General features: G+C 35.0%; 1 protein-coding gene and 1 non-coding gene across 2 annotated transcripts; both read left to right on the top strand.

Annotated features, from left to right (window-relative positions):
- Nucleotides 1-2,250: 2,250 nt before the first annotated feature.
- trnas-aga (transfer RNA serine (anticodon AGA)) lies at nt 2,251-2,332 on the top strand. Its single transcript has one exon. It is a non-coding gene; the product is annotated as a tRNA-Ser (tRNA).
- Nucleotides 2,333-3,055: 723 nt separating this feature from the next.
- Nucleotides 3,056-12,984, top strand: cfap418 (cilia and flagella associated protein 418). The gene is made up of 6 exons (XM_008430803.2): nt 3,056-3,280; nt 4,109-4,211; nt 4,748-4,812; nt 5,119-5,184; nt 5,391-5,486; nt 10,955-12,984. Exons 1-6 carry the CDS (start codon nt 3,159-3,161, stop codon nt 11,112-11,114), a joined length of 612 nt encoding a protein of 203 aa, XP_008429025.1. The 5' UTR covers nt 3,056-3,158; the 3' UTR covers nt 11,115-12,984.
- The last annotated feature ends 4,397 nt before the right edge of the window (nt 12,985-17,381 follow it).

The raw sequence follows: 17,381 nt of genomic DNA, 5'->3' as shown, positions 1-17,381 counted from the left end.
TCAAACTCTCTTTCACGTACAGTCAAAGTCTCTTTCATTCACTATCAAACTCTGCGAGAAAGTTTGATTGCAACGGAAGTTAACTTAAAATTACAGTTTCTGATTGGACACCTGTAATAAACAGGAAAAGACGGATAGGAAAAKGGCTGAGCGGGAGCGTCTCACCGAGGCAGTGAATATTTTAAGTAATATTGTTAATACTCCGACTATGGTGTCATCATTATCAGACATTTTGGATAGAAGCCGACAGTCTGCGGTTAATGCTGAGGTTAGACGGCTCTTCAGACCGGGTACATCTCGAACTGAAGAGCTAGCTAAYCCGCACACAAGTATGTTAGCTGAAGCTAACCCGCTAACAAGTCAAGAACCGCGGCCAAGATTTCAGAACCAGCACCATTTTGGCAGATGGACGTCAAAATCGAGAAAGAGGTGAGTTTATACATAAGAACTGAATCGCTTGAATTTTACTTGGTTTAAATTACTTAAATTTTCGAACGAGGGTAATTAAACACTGATGTACCTTTGCATTAAATGCCTATGTGCGGGTCTCATGTTTGATTGGAGCACAATTTGAAGTACTCTAACCCACCCCTATGTATTTGCAATTCCTTTATAGATCACTTTTTTAAAACTGAAATCACTGCCATAGAATAATGTTTTTCACTGCAGTGGTCAGCCAACCCTGAAAGAGTTGGATGACACAGGCGGTTATGGACGTTCCTTAATATATATGTACTGTAGCCATGTTGTATGTTAGCTTTCTCATCTGGTGCAGTTTCACCTTTTATATAGTCTATCTTTTTACAGGAATAATGTAATTTTTTATATTTTTAATGTTTTAATAGATCTAACGGAAAGTATTAAAATATTTCTCCAAGTCTGATAAATTKAAATGTCAAAATCCATTTTTCTATTAATCCTACATACCTGAAATTGTAGTAGACWTTTACTCTTGCTGCCAAAATTGTAGCTTTTCTAAATTTGTCTTTTAAAGTAGTTCTTCTGTTATTTTTCTTAATTTTGAATATTTCTTTCAAGTACAGCTTAGCTTTGCTAGTAAAGCTTATTTAAAATTGCTTTCAAGAGGTGTTGGATAACTGACCTAAATTGTTCTTGCAAMACAGCAGTCCTGCATGATACATTTGTTCCTGAGATTGCTGGGTTACTTTAAGCAATTTATCTTTTCAATATACACATTGAAAATATGTTTTTCTCACTTGTATAATTTTTCAGGAAGCTTTCTGGAAACAATATTTTTCTAATGTTCCTATCATGTTTTGCCTGTATTTGGAAACGTCATTTCTCAAATGTATTTTTGTTTCTGTTTTAGGCCTGCAATAATACATCATCCTACTTTTAACAAAGATCTCATACTTTTACCAAGATCCACATGGAAGAACATATGTAAACACAAAACAAAGAGAAGGCTTCATGAAGGTGGATGCATTATTAGTGCCTTCGAGATAAACAAGTCATGGGACTACAAGACAGTCATTTCTGAGATTAAGGAAGCCTTTAAGGACAWAATTCCTGATGATACAAGGTATAATTTTGATGAGATATTAAATGAATGCATTCAGTTCAGTTAATTAGTTGAATGAGTTTCTGACTTTGTAGAATAATCCAAATGTTTTGAACACTCTTGCTAGTGTTGAACTTTTGATGCCATGTGGCAGCAATCTTGTGCAACCAAGGTTGCGTGACGGCCAAGAACTCAATGGCTTCATGATTCATAAGATATTCAGGGCAAAGTCAATGTACATTAGACCATCAAGCGATCTTCCTCTTTCGGTAAGCTAATTTGAATGTTAGTTGGGTTACCGGTACATACAATGTTCAGTGTTGTGTTGATGCTTTGTTTATATAAATTATGTCAGCAAATGTCTTTTTGCTTGGTTTAGCTTGAACACACAGACTCTGAGGAAAGCTCTATGGAGTTGGATGCCGCATCAGCTTCCAGTCATCATAGCACTACCATTCCTAGTCAGAGAAGTGATGAAATGAACACAACAGCAAGAGGAAACCGGAATTCATTGACACAAGATTTAAATTACCCACCAACCAGAAGGACTACGATTATCCAGTCCTCTGAAATGCCACATACAATGGAATGTATCAGTCTTTCCAAAGTAATCAATAAAATCGTGATAATAACAAAGTAATACACAGATCGATGAACGACAACCTAATGCAGAAATAAAGGTTTGTTCTATGTATAAAAAAAATCTTATACACCATATGTGCCATTCAGTTGTCGTGGCCGAGTGGTTAAGGCGATGGACTAGAAATCCATTGGGGTCTCCCCGCGCAGGTTCGAATCCTGCCGACAACGATGTTTTCTTTTTCCCACAACAGAAAATGCTTCTTTCTTTTCACAGCTATATTGATTGCCCGTTTTACTGTTCTATGGTATTAGCACTTTAGCTTAAATGAAATTTCAACTAACCGATCTGTAACAGTACTTCCTGCTTGATTTTCAAAATAAAATCTGCCAGAGATTACAAAAATAAGTAATGCGCCTTTGGCATATATATATTTTTTTAAAGTTGTTTTTTTACTGTTGGAACTTAAATGTATTTAAAAATGTGACTGCCTGGCATATTTTATAATTTCCCCCCAGGCTGTGTGACTATATAAATTCAATTACTCAAAGAAATTTGCAAAGAAACGTCTAACATTTCTTAATTATCTTTAAAAAATAGTTCTAGTTGAGCCGCTCATTTTGGAAATATTTTGAAGTAACACTGTTATGTTAGTACTAATTTGTTCTGTTTTTCGTCTTTAATTCAGATTTTCTTTGTTTTGGTTGAGGCATTAGCATGTTTCATGTTGGACAATTATTCCCTTTGGTTGTCCCTCTGGTTTTGGATGCTGTGCAGCTGGACGCATGTTTTCTCTTAATTTAACCTTAGGACAGTTATGATGTTTAATCATAATAACAATGTGTTGTTTCATCAAGGGGACTATCTTTAAAAGCTCCAATGGTACTCTAGTATTTAGAGTATTTCGGCTTTTATTTTGACGAGCACTTATTTTAGACTTTGGTCGAGTTCCGCTTTGTTACCTGGCAACGGCGAACGCTGAGATCGGTAATGGAAGCTGGCCTGTGAGCGCTGATCAGGCCCAGAAACTAGCAGGGCAAAGACGAATACCTCATCATGGATGACGATGACCTGGATGAGCTGCTGGATGAAGTGGAAAAAAAGTTCTGTAGTAAAGCTTCTGCAGCGTCTTCCGGTTTAAGACGTAACAAAGACGAAAATAAACAGGAAAAATGGAGGTAAACAAAGCTACTTTTGCTAGCACATGTTCGCTGGTAGCAAATAAACATCATTTAAACTCCCAATAATTGACCAACTTGTGTATCAGTTTGACCTTAGTCCAGATAAATTATGTTTCTGCGGTTTTTGAGGTGAACATGTTCCTTATAAATGTATGCAACAATTGAAATTTTAATTGCAAGTTGAGATCTGACATCCTTAACAGTAAGCCGTAGTTATCAAAACCGCAAGAAATAAAGAAATGGCTTGAAATATTTCACTCTATTTGTGATGAATCCTTACTTTCTGAAATGAGGGACAATAAATATTGAAACTTTTATTATAGTCACATGTTTTGATGTACTTGTCAGCATGAATCTGAATATAGGAGCATTTAAATTAATTGTAATTACATGGAAAATTTAATTTAATAACATGAATGCATTCATTCTATTGATTTTGATGATATGTTTCTCCAATAATTAGCTCATCTAAAGCATTCAGTGAACATTCTCTTTCTGACATTGTATCCTCCACTTAGAAATTTACATTCATATCAAGCTTTTCCATTTTTGGCTATAAATAACAGTCCAAAAACGAACATCACAAATAAATTCTTCTAAAAAATTTTTCAACAAGTGCCAAACTTTTTTAAATCTCTCTTGTCATTCATTAATAACTTAAGAGTTAAAATGTCTAAATCATTGAAGTCAGCAAAAAGTGTTTGGATGTTTGCTAACTAGCTCAAAATTTGTTAAAACTCCTCTATTTCTGGAAAACCACTATTCATAAATCATGCAGATGGTATTCAGTACTGCATACAGTAATATTTTGCTTTTGTGACTTAGTGCTGCAAAATGTGAGCCACATAAAAGCAGCGTTTCTGAGGACATTGATGCCCTTCTGGAGGAACTACTGGAGGATGATTACGACAGTTCTCCTCAGTCAAAGGTGGCCTTATGTCTGTAAAATATTTGTGGCAGAGGTGCTTAGAGAATCATTTTAAAATGTAAAAATAAAAGACAGTGTCTCCATAAATGCCACACCTAAGTTTATTTTATTGTTTGTGCTTTTTTAATGGTTTCTTAGAAAGAAAAAAATCTTTTGCAGTATATTTTTTCTTTGCATTGAGCATGTAAAACTATTCCAAGAATTGTTACTGATTTCTTAAAATTCTTAATTGCACAAAGTGTTTTCACGTGGCATGTTTCTTCTTTAGTTTTTCATGCAGCTTTTATCAAAATTTGACTTCCTGTGAAAGTTTTATTTAAAACTATTTAGACGCAAGATAAACTAAACCAGTATTTCCCTGCATGTTTTAGGTATTTTCATGCTTCAGTCCAGCTGATTTCAATCGATGACTGATTAACAGGCATTTAACTGCAATCAGTCGAATTAGGCACTTAAAGCAGGGAAATCTCTAAAACATGTAGGACAGTGTGCCTTGAGGAATTGTTTTTAATCTCTTTCTTACTGTTCTTTTTAAGGATGAACAGTTTTCTAAAAGAGAACAAGCAGAGAAGAAACTTTCATCACTGTCTGCTGGAAGAAAGTGAGTATTTTAGCTTGAATAAAAGAAAAAAAATGAAACCGTTACAAAAGAAGGAAAAAGAAAGATGCTACTTTGAAAAAAAATGTATTGATAAAATTAAGTTAACTTTAACTGGGAAAAAAATCTTTTAATGTTGCACCTGACTGAACGTGAGCACTGGACATATCTGAGCTGTAGATTTTAATCTTATCTCTCATTTTCTACCAATAAAAACTTTTATTCTTGTTGCCGTGGCAACTTTGATGTTCCCTTCGGTGTATTTGTGTGTCACTTTGAGACTTTCTGCTCTCTCCGTTCCGCTTCCAGATGCTGTCCTGTTTTCATCAGTGGGAGCTCAGTCACAAACGGTGTTGGAACAGCCACTTCCAAAAGGTGTGAAAACATAAATTTATTCCAACAGAGTCTAATGAGTCTCATCTGCTTTGGATTTATCAGGACACAGAACCTCAGTGTCCTTGATTTCATTCTGATTGTGCAGAATTTGCACTTTTCAACTATAATTCACTGATAAATGAAATGTGTTTCATAGAAGTTTATTTAAAAATCCATGACTGGTGGCGATGTATATGCATGAATAGGTCATGTGACCAGCTGAGGTGCATCTCCTGTGACTTCCGGGTTTTGATGTTTGACGATTCTGAATGGGACACATCATGTGACTACCTGTTCCTCAGGTGAGTCTGAAGGCTTACTCAAATGCTTTTTCTACACATTTAATGGCTATACTCCTAACATTTTAGACATTAATATGCTATTCACCTTGAATGATACATTTTGTCATTATTGGTGGATTATCTCAGATTTATAATACCTCAATTTCTAAAAGAATCCTCTGTAGTAAATTTTAAATTAATTTCAAATTATAAAACCCCAGTTAAAAACTTGTTTTCAGAAAGTTCCTATGTGAAAAGGAAACTGGTGTTTTGGGTGACATTTTCAGTTTTTGACCAAAAGGTGGCAGTATTTACCCGTGCGGATATTGTTTCCTTCCTTAACGTCCTTTAAAACAAAGCATCGAAGATAAGATGTTTAAAAGCTGGTTTTTAAGAGGTGAGCATCTTTGTAAAAAAAATAAATAAATAAACGTGAGAGCATCATTAAGCCGCCCACATCCACATCAGGCCATGAGAGCTGCTGCTCTGATGGGAACAGTTCTGTAATCTGGACATCACTGTGACCAGAATATAAACAAGCAGACTTCATGTTATTTCAAACCAGCTCACAGCAGCTTCCTTTTAAAACCACAGCGGTGCAATCTACCCTGGAAACTAATGAAGTCATTCCTTAGGTTCTTTTCCCAGTAATTTATGAATTAAGACAAAAATATGACATTTATGCCAGTTTTGGGCTTTTGTTGCATCATGTAAAACAACCAGGAACTGACTGAATAATACCAGGATCTAATTTGGTTTAGATGTCCGATTTGTGAAAAATGTGTCATTTTATTACCTTTTTTATATTATGTCTACATTTAGATTAACTTTTGTTCATATTTTATTTTAGTACTAAAAATAGATAATAAGGTATTTAGTTGTATTATTTAATAATTAGGTTTTATTATTTCAGAAAAGTTTTGAATCAAGTTTGGAAAATGGTTTGAAATCAGGTTTAGTGTTATAAAGGGTGACAAATTGTGCAGTCATTGGAAATGCAGCTAGTGTGATGATGATTTCCTACAAAATGTCTTTTTTACTACTTTATAATGTCTAATTCCTGATTCAGTGAGTGCAGTTTGATCTTCCTTTATAAAATCATTGCTATTCAGTGTCCAGCCACAGTTTTATCACCCAATTAGGTGATATGATTGATTAGCTCTCTGTAAATGAATTATGTTCTCAGTATAAAATCAGCAGCAGATTAAAACGTGACTGACCGCACATTGAGGCCAGCATCACCCCCCTCTTCTGGTGCAGTTGACCCCAAGGTGATGGTCACATTGTTTGTGGATGTGCGTCACCCAGAGGGATAAGAACTGATTTAATGTGACACTGTGTCATTTGTTACAGTAACTGTGTTTGACAGGCCGCCATGGTCGGATGATGGAGGTGTGTCTAGGTGCTTCCAGAGGTTGATTAAATTCTGAGTGCAGAGTTTATCCTTTATCCTCCTCTAAGTGAGATGTTTGCTTCCTGCTTGTCAAAACAGATCTGGATATTTCACCTACAGAGATTTAGTGGAGTTTTTAATTTAAGTCCTCTGATCAGGTTAGAAATATTGAAGCTTCTGGTGAATCTAATGTTTAATGTTGAAGGTTTGATTTCTTCTGGCTTCACTAGCCTGTTTTTTTTCATCCAACGGCAGCAACAAGTGATGGAAATGTGAGGCTTTTGAAGAGTAAACGCAGCACATGGGGCTTTAAAGCCCGGACACGAAGACTCTGAAACTAACAGGGTGAAGCAGTCCTGACACAAAGAGACATGATGGATCTATTACACCTGTCTGCACGTTTGGCTGCTGTCTCGTTCTCAGTGCTGCTATGTTCGGCTGACTCCCCTCATCTGGTCAAAAATAACATGAATGACTCATCGAATCCCCACTCTTCCTGTTGTTGCTTTCTGCTCTGAGCACAAAGGGTAAAATGTGTTGATACTAGACGGGAAGAAGCTCCAGTCATCTCTAACATTGAACCTCTGCTGTTTACAACAGCAATCATATCGTGTTGCAATCTTCTGCTATTTTAGATGCATTGTGGAGAATTCATGAACTGTGTTTTACAACACATTATTTACTGTTGGACAATGTTAAAGCTGCCCGATTATTTTATGGAACTAATGGCCTTAATTCAACAGTAACTTAACCAAAATATGTGAGTTTTTAGTTTTTATATAAAATTCTATTCAGTTAAAAATACTTTATTAATCCCAAAAGATACCACAGAAATTAACTCATTAAATTAAAGATCCATCCATACATGTGTAGATCGATCAATCGAATGATGGTCTGTCCATCCCATCCGTCTGTTCATATGTAGATCTGTCTTATGAATGGGTGAATATGTATGACAGATATTGTATGTTTAAAAAAAAGTTATTGTTTCTGACATGTTGTTTTGTAAAAGATTAAAGGAGTTGAAGTGTCTCCTCAGCGGACGTCTGTTTTCTGGGAGTCAGACACAGAAATGGTCCTTGGACACATCTGACAGCTGAAACGAACTGCCACCTCCTGTGCTTTAGTACTTCTGCTCCCTCAACACACCCATAAAGAAGTTTTTTTTTTGTTCCTTTTTATGGAACAAAACTCATTTTAAAATGGTGATTTGATTTCATATTGTGATGGTCTGAGTTACAATCAAGTTATTGTCTGACAAAACCCCAGTTAGTGTTGCTCTTTGAATCGCAGTTTGAGATGCACCAAAACGGTGATCATTTCAAACATCTGAACAAAGTAGGTTTAATTCAAATGGGAACATTCTCTTTATTTTGTAGGAGGGAAAACTACGATAAAGAAAAGACATTGGTAAAATTTGGATGAAGTTGTTAAAGTTACTTTTTGTTGTAGTTCAGAAAGAAAAGCCAACTCCACTGCTCTCACATCTACCCAAGTCACACACTTCATTTGACACCTTGACATTTTATCACTAACCTTTTTTCTGTGTGATTTTCTTTTTGTGCTACTGTAAGTTCAAAACACTCTGAGACACTCAGGAGCACTCAGGAGGATGAGTTTGGCCTTCTCGTTGTAATGTCAGTGGAATCACCCAGACAGAAAGCTCCAACCGCGAAACACATAAACCAGACAGGACACGAAGAAGCTCTGTTTACCTCTACAGCTTCATATCAACATCTAAATCACGTTCTTCCTCTGTTAACATCTCACAGGTTTCTTTATGACTGATGTTGTCAGTTTTTGTAATTGAATAGAAACCCCCTTTATTTGCCTCCTGGTGGAGAAATCATCATGAGTTGGCAATAATATTAAAGATAAAATAGAGACTGTAAAGTAAGGTGAAATTTGCAGCTGGAGATTCTAAGAAATATATACATATATTATGTTGTAAAAACGTCTATACTCTCTTAAACTTGACAGTTTAAACAAGTGGAGGGACCTGTAATAACACATACACACGGAGAATAAATCGGTTATCTGAATGACTAATTACTGTCACATTTATCAGTAACTTTAATTCAAATGAAGCTTTTAGTCAAATAAAGAAAGCTGTTTTAAAAGCCCTTTTTCACTACAAAAATAGGAAGTGGTGTGATGTGAAGTGTTTCTCTTTCTTTCAGAGAAATGAAAACATTCAAAACGGCATTTAGAGAGAAAAGCTTCACAGCTTAATGTTTGCTGTCTTATGTTATTTTTATTAACCAAGATGAAGTGGTTTTAATTTTTCATTAACAAAGAGAAAACAAATAATATTTATTAGGATTTAATTGAGTTAAATTAAGTTGTAAATGTGTATTTTTTCTAAGGCAAATTATCCTCATCTGGTTGTAAAACAGACAGGAGGAAGTAAAATCTGATGGGATTTAGGAATGAAACGGCTTTTTAATAAAAAAAAAATCACACTTTATTACACTAACATAAGTTTATTCTATATTCATTCCCATTTCATTTGAAATACAATGATCAGATGCAGATGTGAGCTTTTTAAATCCAGCTCTATGGGAGATCTCTAACTGGAACAGCTGCTTTCTTCAATCTCATGTTGATGGAAAAAGTTGCTCCAGAGCAGATTTACAGCTGTGAACAGAAAACAGCTGGACTGAGGTTTAGCGTCTCTCTGTTCTTTATACCTTTTAATATTATTATGCTGCTGATCTTTGAATCCAAAGGAGTTTATATTAGATGAAACTAATGTAGTCACACAAGTGGTAATTAAAATGTTTTGGTTAAAACATGTTGTGGCCTGTTTTCAGCACTTTGCTAAGCAATTATCCAATCAGCCGGTAATGTGGCAACAGAAACTGTGAAACTGCAGATAGCGTTGATGAGCTTCAGCTAAAACATCAAGCGTCTTATTGGTGTTGCGGCTGCTGGCGGTGGGTCCAGAAATGAGCCTTTAACAGCTGGAGTTAATGGACCTTAACTGCCTTTCATTAACAGTCCAGGCAGGAGGTGACAAATAATTTCACACCCAGGTCTGGTTTCATTAAGGCTTTAATGCACTTCATCCTCTTTTACCATTTTAAGCAGATACTTTTTGAGACTCAAACACGGAGCTGAAATGTGATGAAACCAAAAGAAGAAGCTCAGATATCATAAAAGTTGCTTTTCATGTTTTAATCTATTGTTAAACATATAATCTGGACTGATTTTAATCATAAATGCTCATTCACTGCAAAAACACAAAATCTTTCCAACTAGTTTTTTTTAACTAGTTTCTAGTGAAAATATCTCAGTAAGAACACTTGAAATAATATAAAACTAACTTGCTAGTAATTTTTCAGAAAGCTGTGGGAGCTTATTAGTTAATAATTTTTAATATTGATTTTAAAAAGTTCTAATTTCACAGCCAGATTATTTCACGTAATGACATTTCCCCCCAAGTCGTACTGTAAGTGAAATAATCTGCCTGTGGATGTACAGTTGTACTTTTTCATCAAATAATAAATAAATTATGCAATTATTTAAGTACATAATAATAAGATATTATGTACTTAAAACAAGCCCCTATATCTTCCTGAAAAGTTAGTTTTGTCTTCTTTCAAGTGTGCTACATTATTTGCACATATTTATTCATTTACTACATGTTTATGGTGTTTTTGCAGTGTTGTATTGAAACGCAGCTGATGAAAATTCTCATCTCTGTCTTTTTCGTGTGTAAACTTCATAAACTATGCAGCCAGTAGGTTTTATAACACTCACATTGATTTTTGACCATTCATAAAAGCTGAAAAAACATTACTGCATCAGTTTAACTTCCAGTGAATTTGCTAAAGGTTGATAAGGGAAGTCAAAAGATATTTATGTAGTTTTAAAGTGGACTACCTACTGTATATTTTTTTATGTTATTAAAAGTTCTGCTCACAGCCAGAATGTTAATTTTCTTGTCGGCTATGTTGAATAGGTTAAAAAAATAAATAAAACATGATGACTGCATAACTATTATTGTGTGTTCAATGAGAAAATACTATTTGCTAAAATGAGCAGCCTGCATGTTGAGTGATTAAGCTGCTGCCATTTTCTCTGCGTGCTGCAGGAACAACGTGCCGGACCGCCAGAAGCTCCGAGCCAAGCTGAAGAAGAGGAAGGGTTTGCGGGCTTACGCCTGCCAGTGCAACTGGTTCTCCAGCTCAGAGACGACGGACCTCAGAAACCAGCCTCAGCTCAGATGGGTCTGTGGCAAACATCTGGACTGAAGCTCACAGCTGGGAAACATGCTGCTCACACAGCATGGACCACAAATGGAAACTGATGGTTTCTCAGATACATCTATAAAACCTGATGATGGAACTAAAACTTATTAGTTTGAGTAATAATGAGTTGGGTGTGAAAACAGAAAAGGGAATGTGTTTTGGATGCTGGAGTAGATCCAAACTGATAAAACTGCCAGCATAAATCAGTTTAGTTAAACTCAGTTAACTGAAACAATCAAACAGCTACTTGAGGAGATCTAAAAATATGTTTTAAAACATCTAAGAACTCTTTGTTGGACTCCTCAATGGTCCCAATATTGTCCTCTGTAGAATGTTTTTATCTTTTATTTAATGTTCACTCACAGTTCCTTGATGCTAAATGCATAACAGGGATGCACCGATGTGTAAATTTGGGCCGATGTCAATATCCGACCTGAACAGGGTTTATAAAATCTGAGAAGCTTCTTTGGAACATTTTAAAAGCAAATTAAAATGGTTGTAAGTCTTAAGATTTATATTTGTCAAACAGCTAAATGAGAAACGTCATATAATAATATTGCTCTATCATAATATTTTTAAATATTTTAGGCTAATGTAATAGGAAAGACTTGGAGAAAAAAAAGAAATCTGAAGTAACTGATGTAGAAAATCTGTTGAGATGTGGAATATTTTAATATTTGAACTCGTGTTTACGTTTACAGAAACCAGAAAATATGAGATAAATCTTTATTGTAATTCAGTTTGCGTTCATTTTGTGTTCTCTTTTTTACATCCCAGATGTATAAGGCACTTGTACATTTTCTCTTCTTCTTTCCTCCCGTTTCATCAGTGGAATCCCATTGTGAGTTGATTTCATCTCTAACAAAATTGATTGTGACCAATATTTAATTTTTTCTTTCTGGTTTCTGTCAGCCTTTGTATCTCCTGAACTGTTAAATGCTTCATTATTCTGTCGCTTACCTATCACTGTACTGAGCATGCTCAGTGCAGTTTCTGTCCCAAAATTAAAAACAATGCTACCTCTGTAGTTAGAAGGAGCTAGAATATTAGATGTGCAACCATGGAAACAATAAAAAGGAGGTTCAGACCAAACGATCTTCAATTAAGTCGACATGCAGATGAATTTTTAAATCAGAGTAAAAACTTTTTTTAAAATGTAATAGTGTTTTGGTTTATTTCTGCTTTTAAGCAACTTCTCAAGTTTCCATCCTTTAAGCAATCATTTATTAATTGTGTAATGCTTGATAATTAAATATGAATGCATTAATTTTCACATACAACATCATGACTGATGTTAGTGTTGCCTCCATATTTCATCAGTGACCTGAGGTTTTTATCAATATTCAGTCATAATTTAGAAAGAGTACTGCGCCCAGAGAAAGGGTTAACCATCCTGTTAATGATTAAAATTATTTCATAAAAGTTTATGTTTTTCATGTCATCACATCAGATAAAACTGAGAACAGTCTGATGAAATTTTATTCCATAATTTAAAGCCACATCACACTTTATTGTGATTAAATTTTGATGATAAATATTGGCTCTAGTTAGAGTAATGGAGATATTGGGAAGCATTCTAGACTCTGTAAAACAAACTTAATCCAGCTTCAGATAAGCTCAAATGAGAACCAAAGGATTTATACAAGCTGAGAAAATACCCGAAACTGAAAAACTTTAAATATTATGGATCAAAAGGTGAGATATGTTGCTAAGCTCAGCTTCCATTAGACTGAAACAAAACCATATAGTTAAGAGGTTGAACTTGAGCAAAGCTGAACATCAGGAACATTTAGTTTATGTTTCTGTCACTCTGCAGAGGAAATGTCAGGACAGATGTACTTGTTGGTTGCTTTAATAAACGGATCATAAATAATTTAGAGCTGATCTCTACTTATTCACATCAGAACTCCATCACATCCAAACATAAAAGGAGCCCAAAATCTATTTTTATTGCTGTGTTCTCTGACAAACTTTGTGCCTTCCAGCAGGTTAATTATCGTTCCTAAGTGATGTGTCAACAAGGAGGACAAACAAACAGAAAAGCCACATCATTTGCCTCCCACCTGTTGCGAGTGAGTGCTCACTCCATCAGCTTGTTGATGTGCATCATTTCATTAGATGACCTATTTCCCAGCATTAGTATTCATCAGCCTGGCCGAGGTCGCACTCTGGCACAGGCCGATTCGTCACGTTTTAGTAACAGGCAAAGTGATGCTGAGCGAAGCTGCCTGAACTTTAGAATCAGAACACAGATTGTTGTTTGTAAAAATATGAAGATTGTTCAAACCAAGATGAAGCACAAAGTCCACTCCTTGATTTGTATTTAACAAATATCTCTATTTTTCTATTTTGGAGTAAATATGGGTTATGTAGTTATTTTTAATGCATCCAACATCTTTTAGTCAATTTGGACTGCTAGATTTTCTCGATTACAACTACATACTCGAAGAGAAATCCGCATCACCAAATATGCTTTTTTCCCAGTAAATACACCTTGCAGTTCCTGAGATATGTTAAATTCATTTGGGGGTGTTATTTCTGAGTAAATCTCCAAAGAAAGATGCCCAGGAATCAGCTTGTTAAGTAAACACAGTTTCAGTGTCTTGCCTAAAGCCTCAACAACTAACAGTAGAATAGCTTTGAGAGAAGAATATAAAATCGTCATGAATAAATATAAAAACATAAAAAAATGATGAAAACAATAATTCCGATTAAACATTCTTTTTCTTTTTGGGTTATGGGGGAAGTTTTTTTTATTCATGCTGTTAGCTGGCTCATCTCATGGACAGTTGAACAATTCTCCTAACTCAGGAGGATAAAAGCTTTCCTGCTGCGACCTACAGCAGTGGAAGGAAGTCTGTCAGATCTCAGTGATGTTAAAAACCCAGCAGCAGCAGCAGCTGATTTGAAGCAGGATGTTGTGTTAAATTAGTTTTATCAAAAAAGAAGCTAGAAGTTAAGACTGGTTTTCTATGTCAACTAGTGTGTGAGTGCTTCTCTGAATATGCTGAAATATTTCAACACAGTCGTGACCTGGTCTCTGCTGTAACGACTAGTCTGGTCTAATTTAAATTCACTCTAATCCAGTCAGAAAGGTCATATTTTGCATTGCTTGCTTATTCCCGTTTCACTTCATACCCAAGAGACACATGTAGTCAAATAAATTATTACTACAGTACCACAGTCCATGTTCGTTCAAATAAAAGGCAAATAAAATACTTTTTTCAGTGACCAACCCATCTCAAGGCTGTCTGATAAAGTAGTCTAAACTTTGGAAATTGAAACTCACTTGTTATATATATGTTAAATATTTCAACACTTATTTCATGTAAATTTGATGATTAATGCTTGCAGGTTATGAAAACTCAAAATTCAGCATCTCAGTAAATTAAACTATTGTGAAAAAAAGATGGTGTTACACCTTTATCAAATAATTCACTCAAAACATCTAAAAAAGTTTCCTGAGGCTCTAAATGTAGTTGATTGGCTGGTGAACTGTCCTGACCTTTGACCCCACAAAGAGGAGGAAGATGAGAAAAACTCTTGGGTTTCCTGAACCTCAGCAGAACCACAGGCTGATCTCCCCCATGTTATAACGCATTGATACAGAAATTCATGCAAAAGGAGCCACAACCAAGAACTGAAAGAAAACAAATGAGCATACATTTCAGATCTCTGTTTAAAATGTCATTTTTATTGATCTTATATTGTATCCTGATTTTTTGAGACATTAAATTTCAGGTTGTTTTCATCTCTAAGCCATAATCATTAAAATATTGAACTTTTTTTTTTTTAGATGCACCTGCATGCATTCATGGGGGATTTTTTTTTCGCTATCCAGTTGAGTAAGTTGGATTCTTAGTTTCCAACTTACCGGAAGTGACTCACACTCTCGCCTGTCAGACAGCAGGAAGAGCAGAGTGATGAGGCTGCTGAAGAGGAGCAGGAGAGGAAGGAAAACAACAGCTGCAGTGATGGAGCGCTGCATGGCGTGGGCAGGAAGCTGTCACCAGTCTGTCCAGGAGGAACCAACAAGCACTGCAGTGAAATCATGGGTAGCATTGTTGCCAAAAGCATCATAAAAGCTTTTTTTTTTCCTGTCAACAGGTGAATTATTATGTAATCAAATCTGAAATTTCTGCACTGAAAGGAGAATAGCTGAAATCTTATCTAATTATCCTGTTATCTAAGGTAAGTAAATGCTTGATTCCTTAGTTTCTTGATTTTATTAAAAGTACAATTTCACTGCAAATTCACATTAACAATTCATAAAAGTTTTTAATCCCTATATTTACATTCCTTAAAAACCCTTGAAAATTAAAACAAATGACAGAAACTCAGCCAAAGCTTGAACTCATTTACTACTCCAAGCAAAACAGCTTTAAGTTAAAATATACCAGCCTCAAATCAAATGTAGAGGCTGAATAATGAGCTTTTTATTGATTTTTTTTTTCAGTCTTATTGTAGAAAAGTAAAGCTTATCTCTCCATGTCTGCAGCTGCAGGAGCTTTTCATTTCTGTAGCTTTTTCCTGAGCTTATCTGAATCACACTGACTAATTAATGGTCTTTAATGGCATTTATAGAATCTGTGATTGCTCTTTTCTTATTAAACTCACTAAACAGAAATTAAGCATCAGCTAATTGTGCCTTGTGCACCAAGTAGAACCTCCATGTCCTCATGTTTGTTCTTTAATCATAGGAAATATAATCTCAAAAATGTGAAATTAGCTTTGTGAAGTTTTTTTGCTGCTTCAGCAGCAGAACATTTATTCAGTTTTGTAAAAAAAAGTATTTACTTTTATCTAATTTTATCACATCACATGAATTGGTTGGTGGGCAGCAAAAAAGAGGGGCTCCTCCCGGTTTCCATTTATGATGCAAGAACTGCCACTGTTCCAACTGATGAATGACAAATTATGTTTTCTCTCTCTAATAATAATAATAATAATAATAATAATAATAATAATAATTTGCTCACGTTATTATTTTCTGACATTAAAAATAGATTGTGTAAAATATTAGCAAAAACCAAATAAATCTCTAAGGAGGTAAATACTTTTGCACAGCATTATGTTTTGAAAAGTCATTACAGTATTCCACAAAAATGATTTTCGCCTTCATTAAAATTACATCAAAACATCACCATCACATCCGCAGACAGTCACTCTGACTCCGTCAGACTGCTCTTCATGTATTCCACCTGTTAGTCTGGAAAGTATGCATGAATGAAACTAAGTAGTGCAGGTCAACCAACTCCTGCTGCTCACATTTCTGGGCTGGTTTCTTCTTTCCAAGATGGTGGAAACACAGGTCAACATGAACCATTAAGGATCCTACAGGTCAATGAAAAGTTAATTAAAGGGAATTAATTTCCCTTTGGAATTAATAAAGTATTTTTGAATTTGAATTTTCTCTGATTTTTGACCATATTAGAAATGTTAAAGTCAGAAGGTATTGTTTCTCTTTTAGAAAAAAAAATACTGTAATATTTTTATGAAGACTCATCATCTGATGAAACAGCTTCATGTAGATGTTCTTGCTTTCTCTAAGGAATAGTCTTTTACACTTACAGCAGGTGGTGCTGTAATTTGGATCAGCAAAACAAACAAGCCAGGCTCCAAATGAAACATAAGAGACATATGTGGAGGTATTAAATCAAGTCAGCAACAAATTCATCCAGCATAGAAATTGCAGTCAGATATTAGAATTAGCTATAATTATTGGGACTTGATTTGAAAATCGCTAACCAGGTATTAGCTGATACAGCTCAGTTTATATTTGTTTTGAAATAAATGCTGTTGTTTATGATCCTATATTTTCCCCTGAATGGAGAAATGTTTTGTTTTTGAACCCAGATGTATTCCTCATAATAAACTTAAGAGTAAAATTACCTTAAACCTATTAGCCATCCACTAATTCCGCAGGAATGCTCAAGAAATAAACTGTTTGTGCTTATTTAAAGGTAATAAAAAAATAATGTTACCTAATAGCTATCTTTGCCATCAGGTGATATTATTTAATATATACATAGAATTTCCCAAAGAATAAAATTGTTATATTAAATAAAAGTATTATGGTGGCAAATTTGCTGTGATAAAATTTTTTGAAAAATTGAATGTCTCACTGAAGCAAATTTATTCTTTCCCTGTATGTAAACATTTGATGATTTTTAAAAATAATTATTTTAAAACTTTTGTGGCTCCAAACATACTCTAAAGCAGTGAGAACTCCACACCAGCAGGTGGCGGTGCTGCTCTGCGGCCACTGTC

This window comes from Poecilia reticulata, linkage group LG16 (genome assembly GCF_000633615.1).
Source record: "Poecilia reticulata strain Guanapo linkage group LG16, Guppy_female_1.0+MT, whole genome shotgun sequence".
NCBI classification, from domain to species: domain Eukaryota; kingdom Metazoa; phylum Chordata; class Actinopteri; order Cyprinodontiformes; family Poeciliidae; genus Poecilia; species Poecilia reticulata.
Note: the sequence above shows the minus strand (reverse complement) of the source record. Positions and strands in the feature narration are given on the sequence as shown.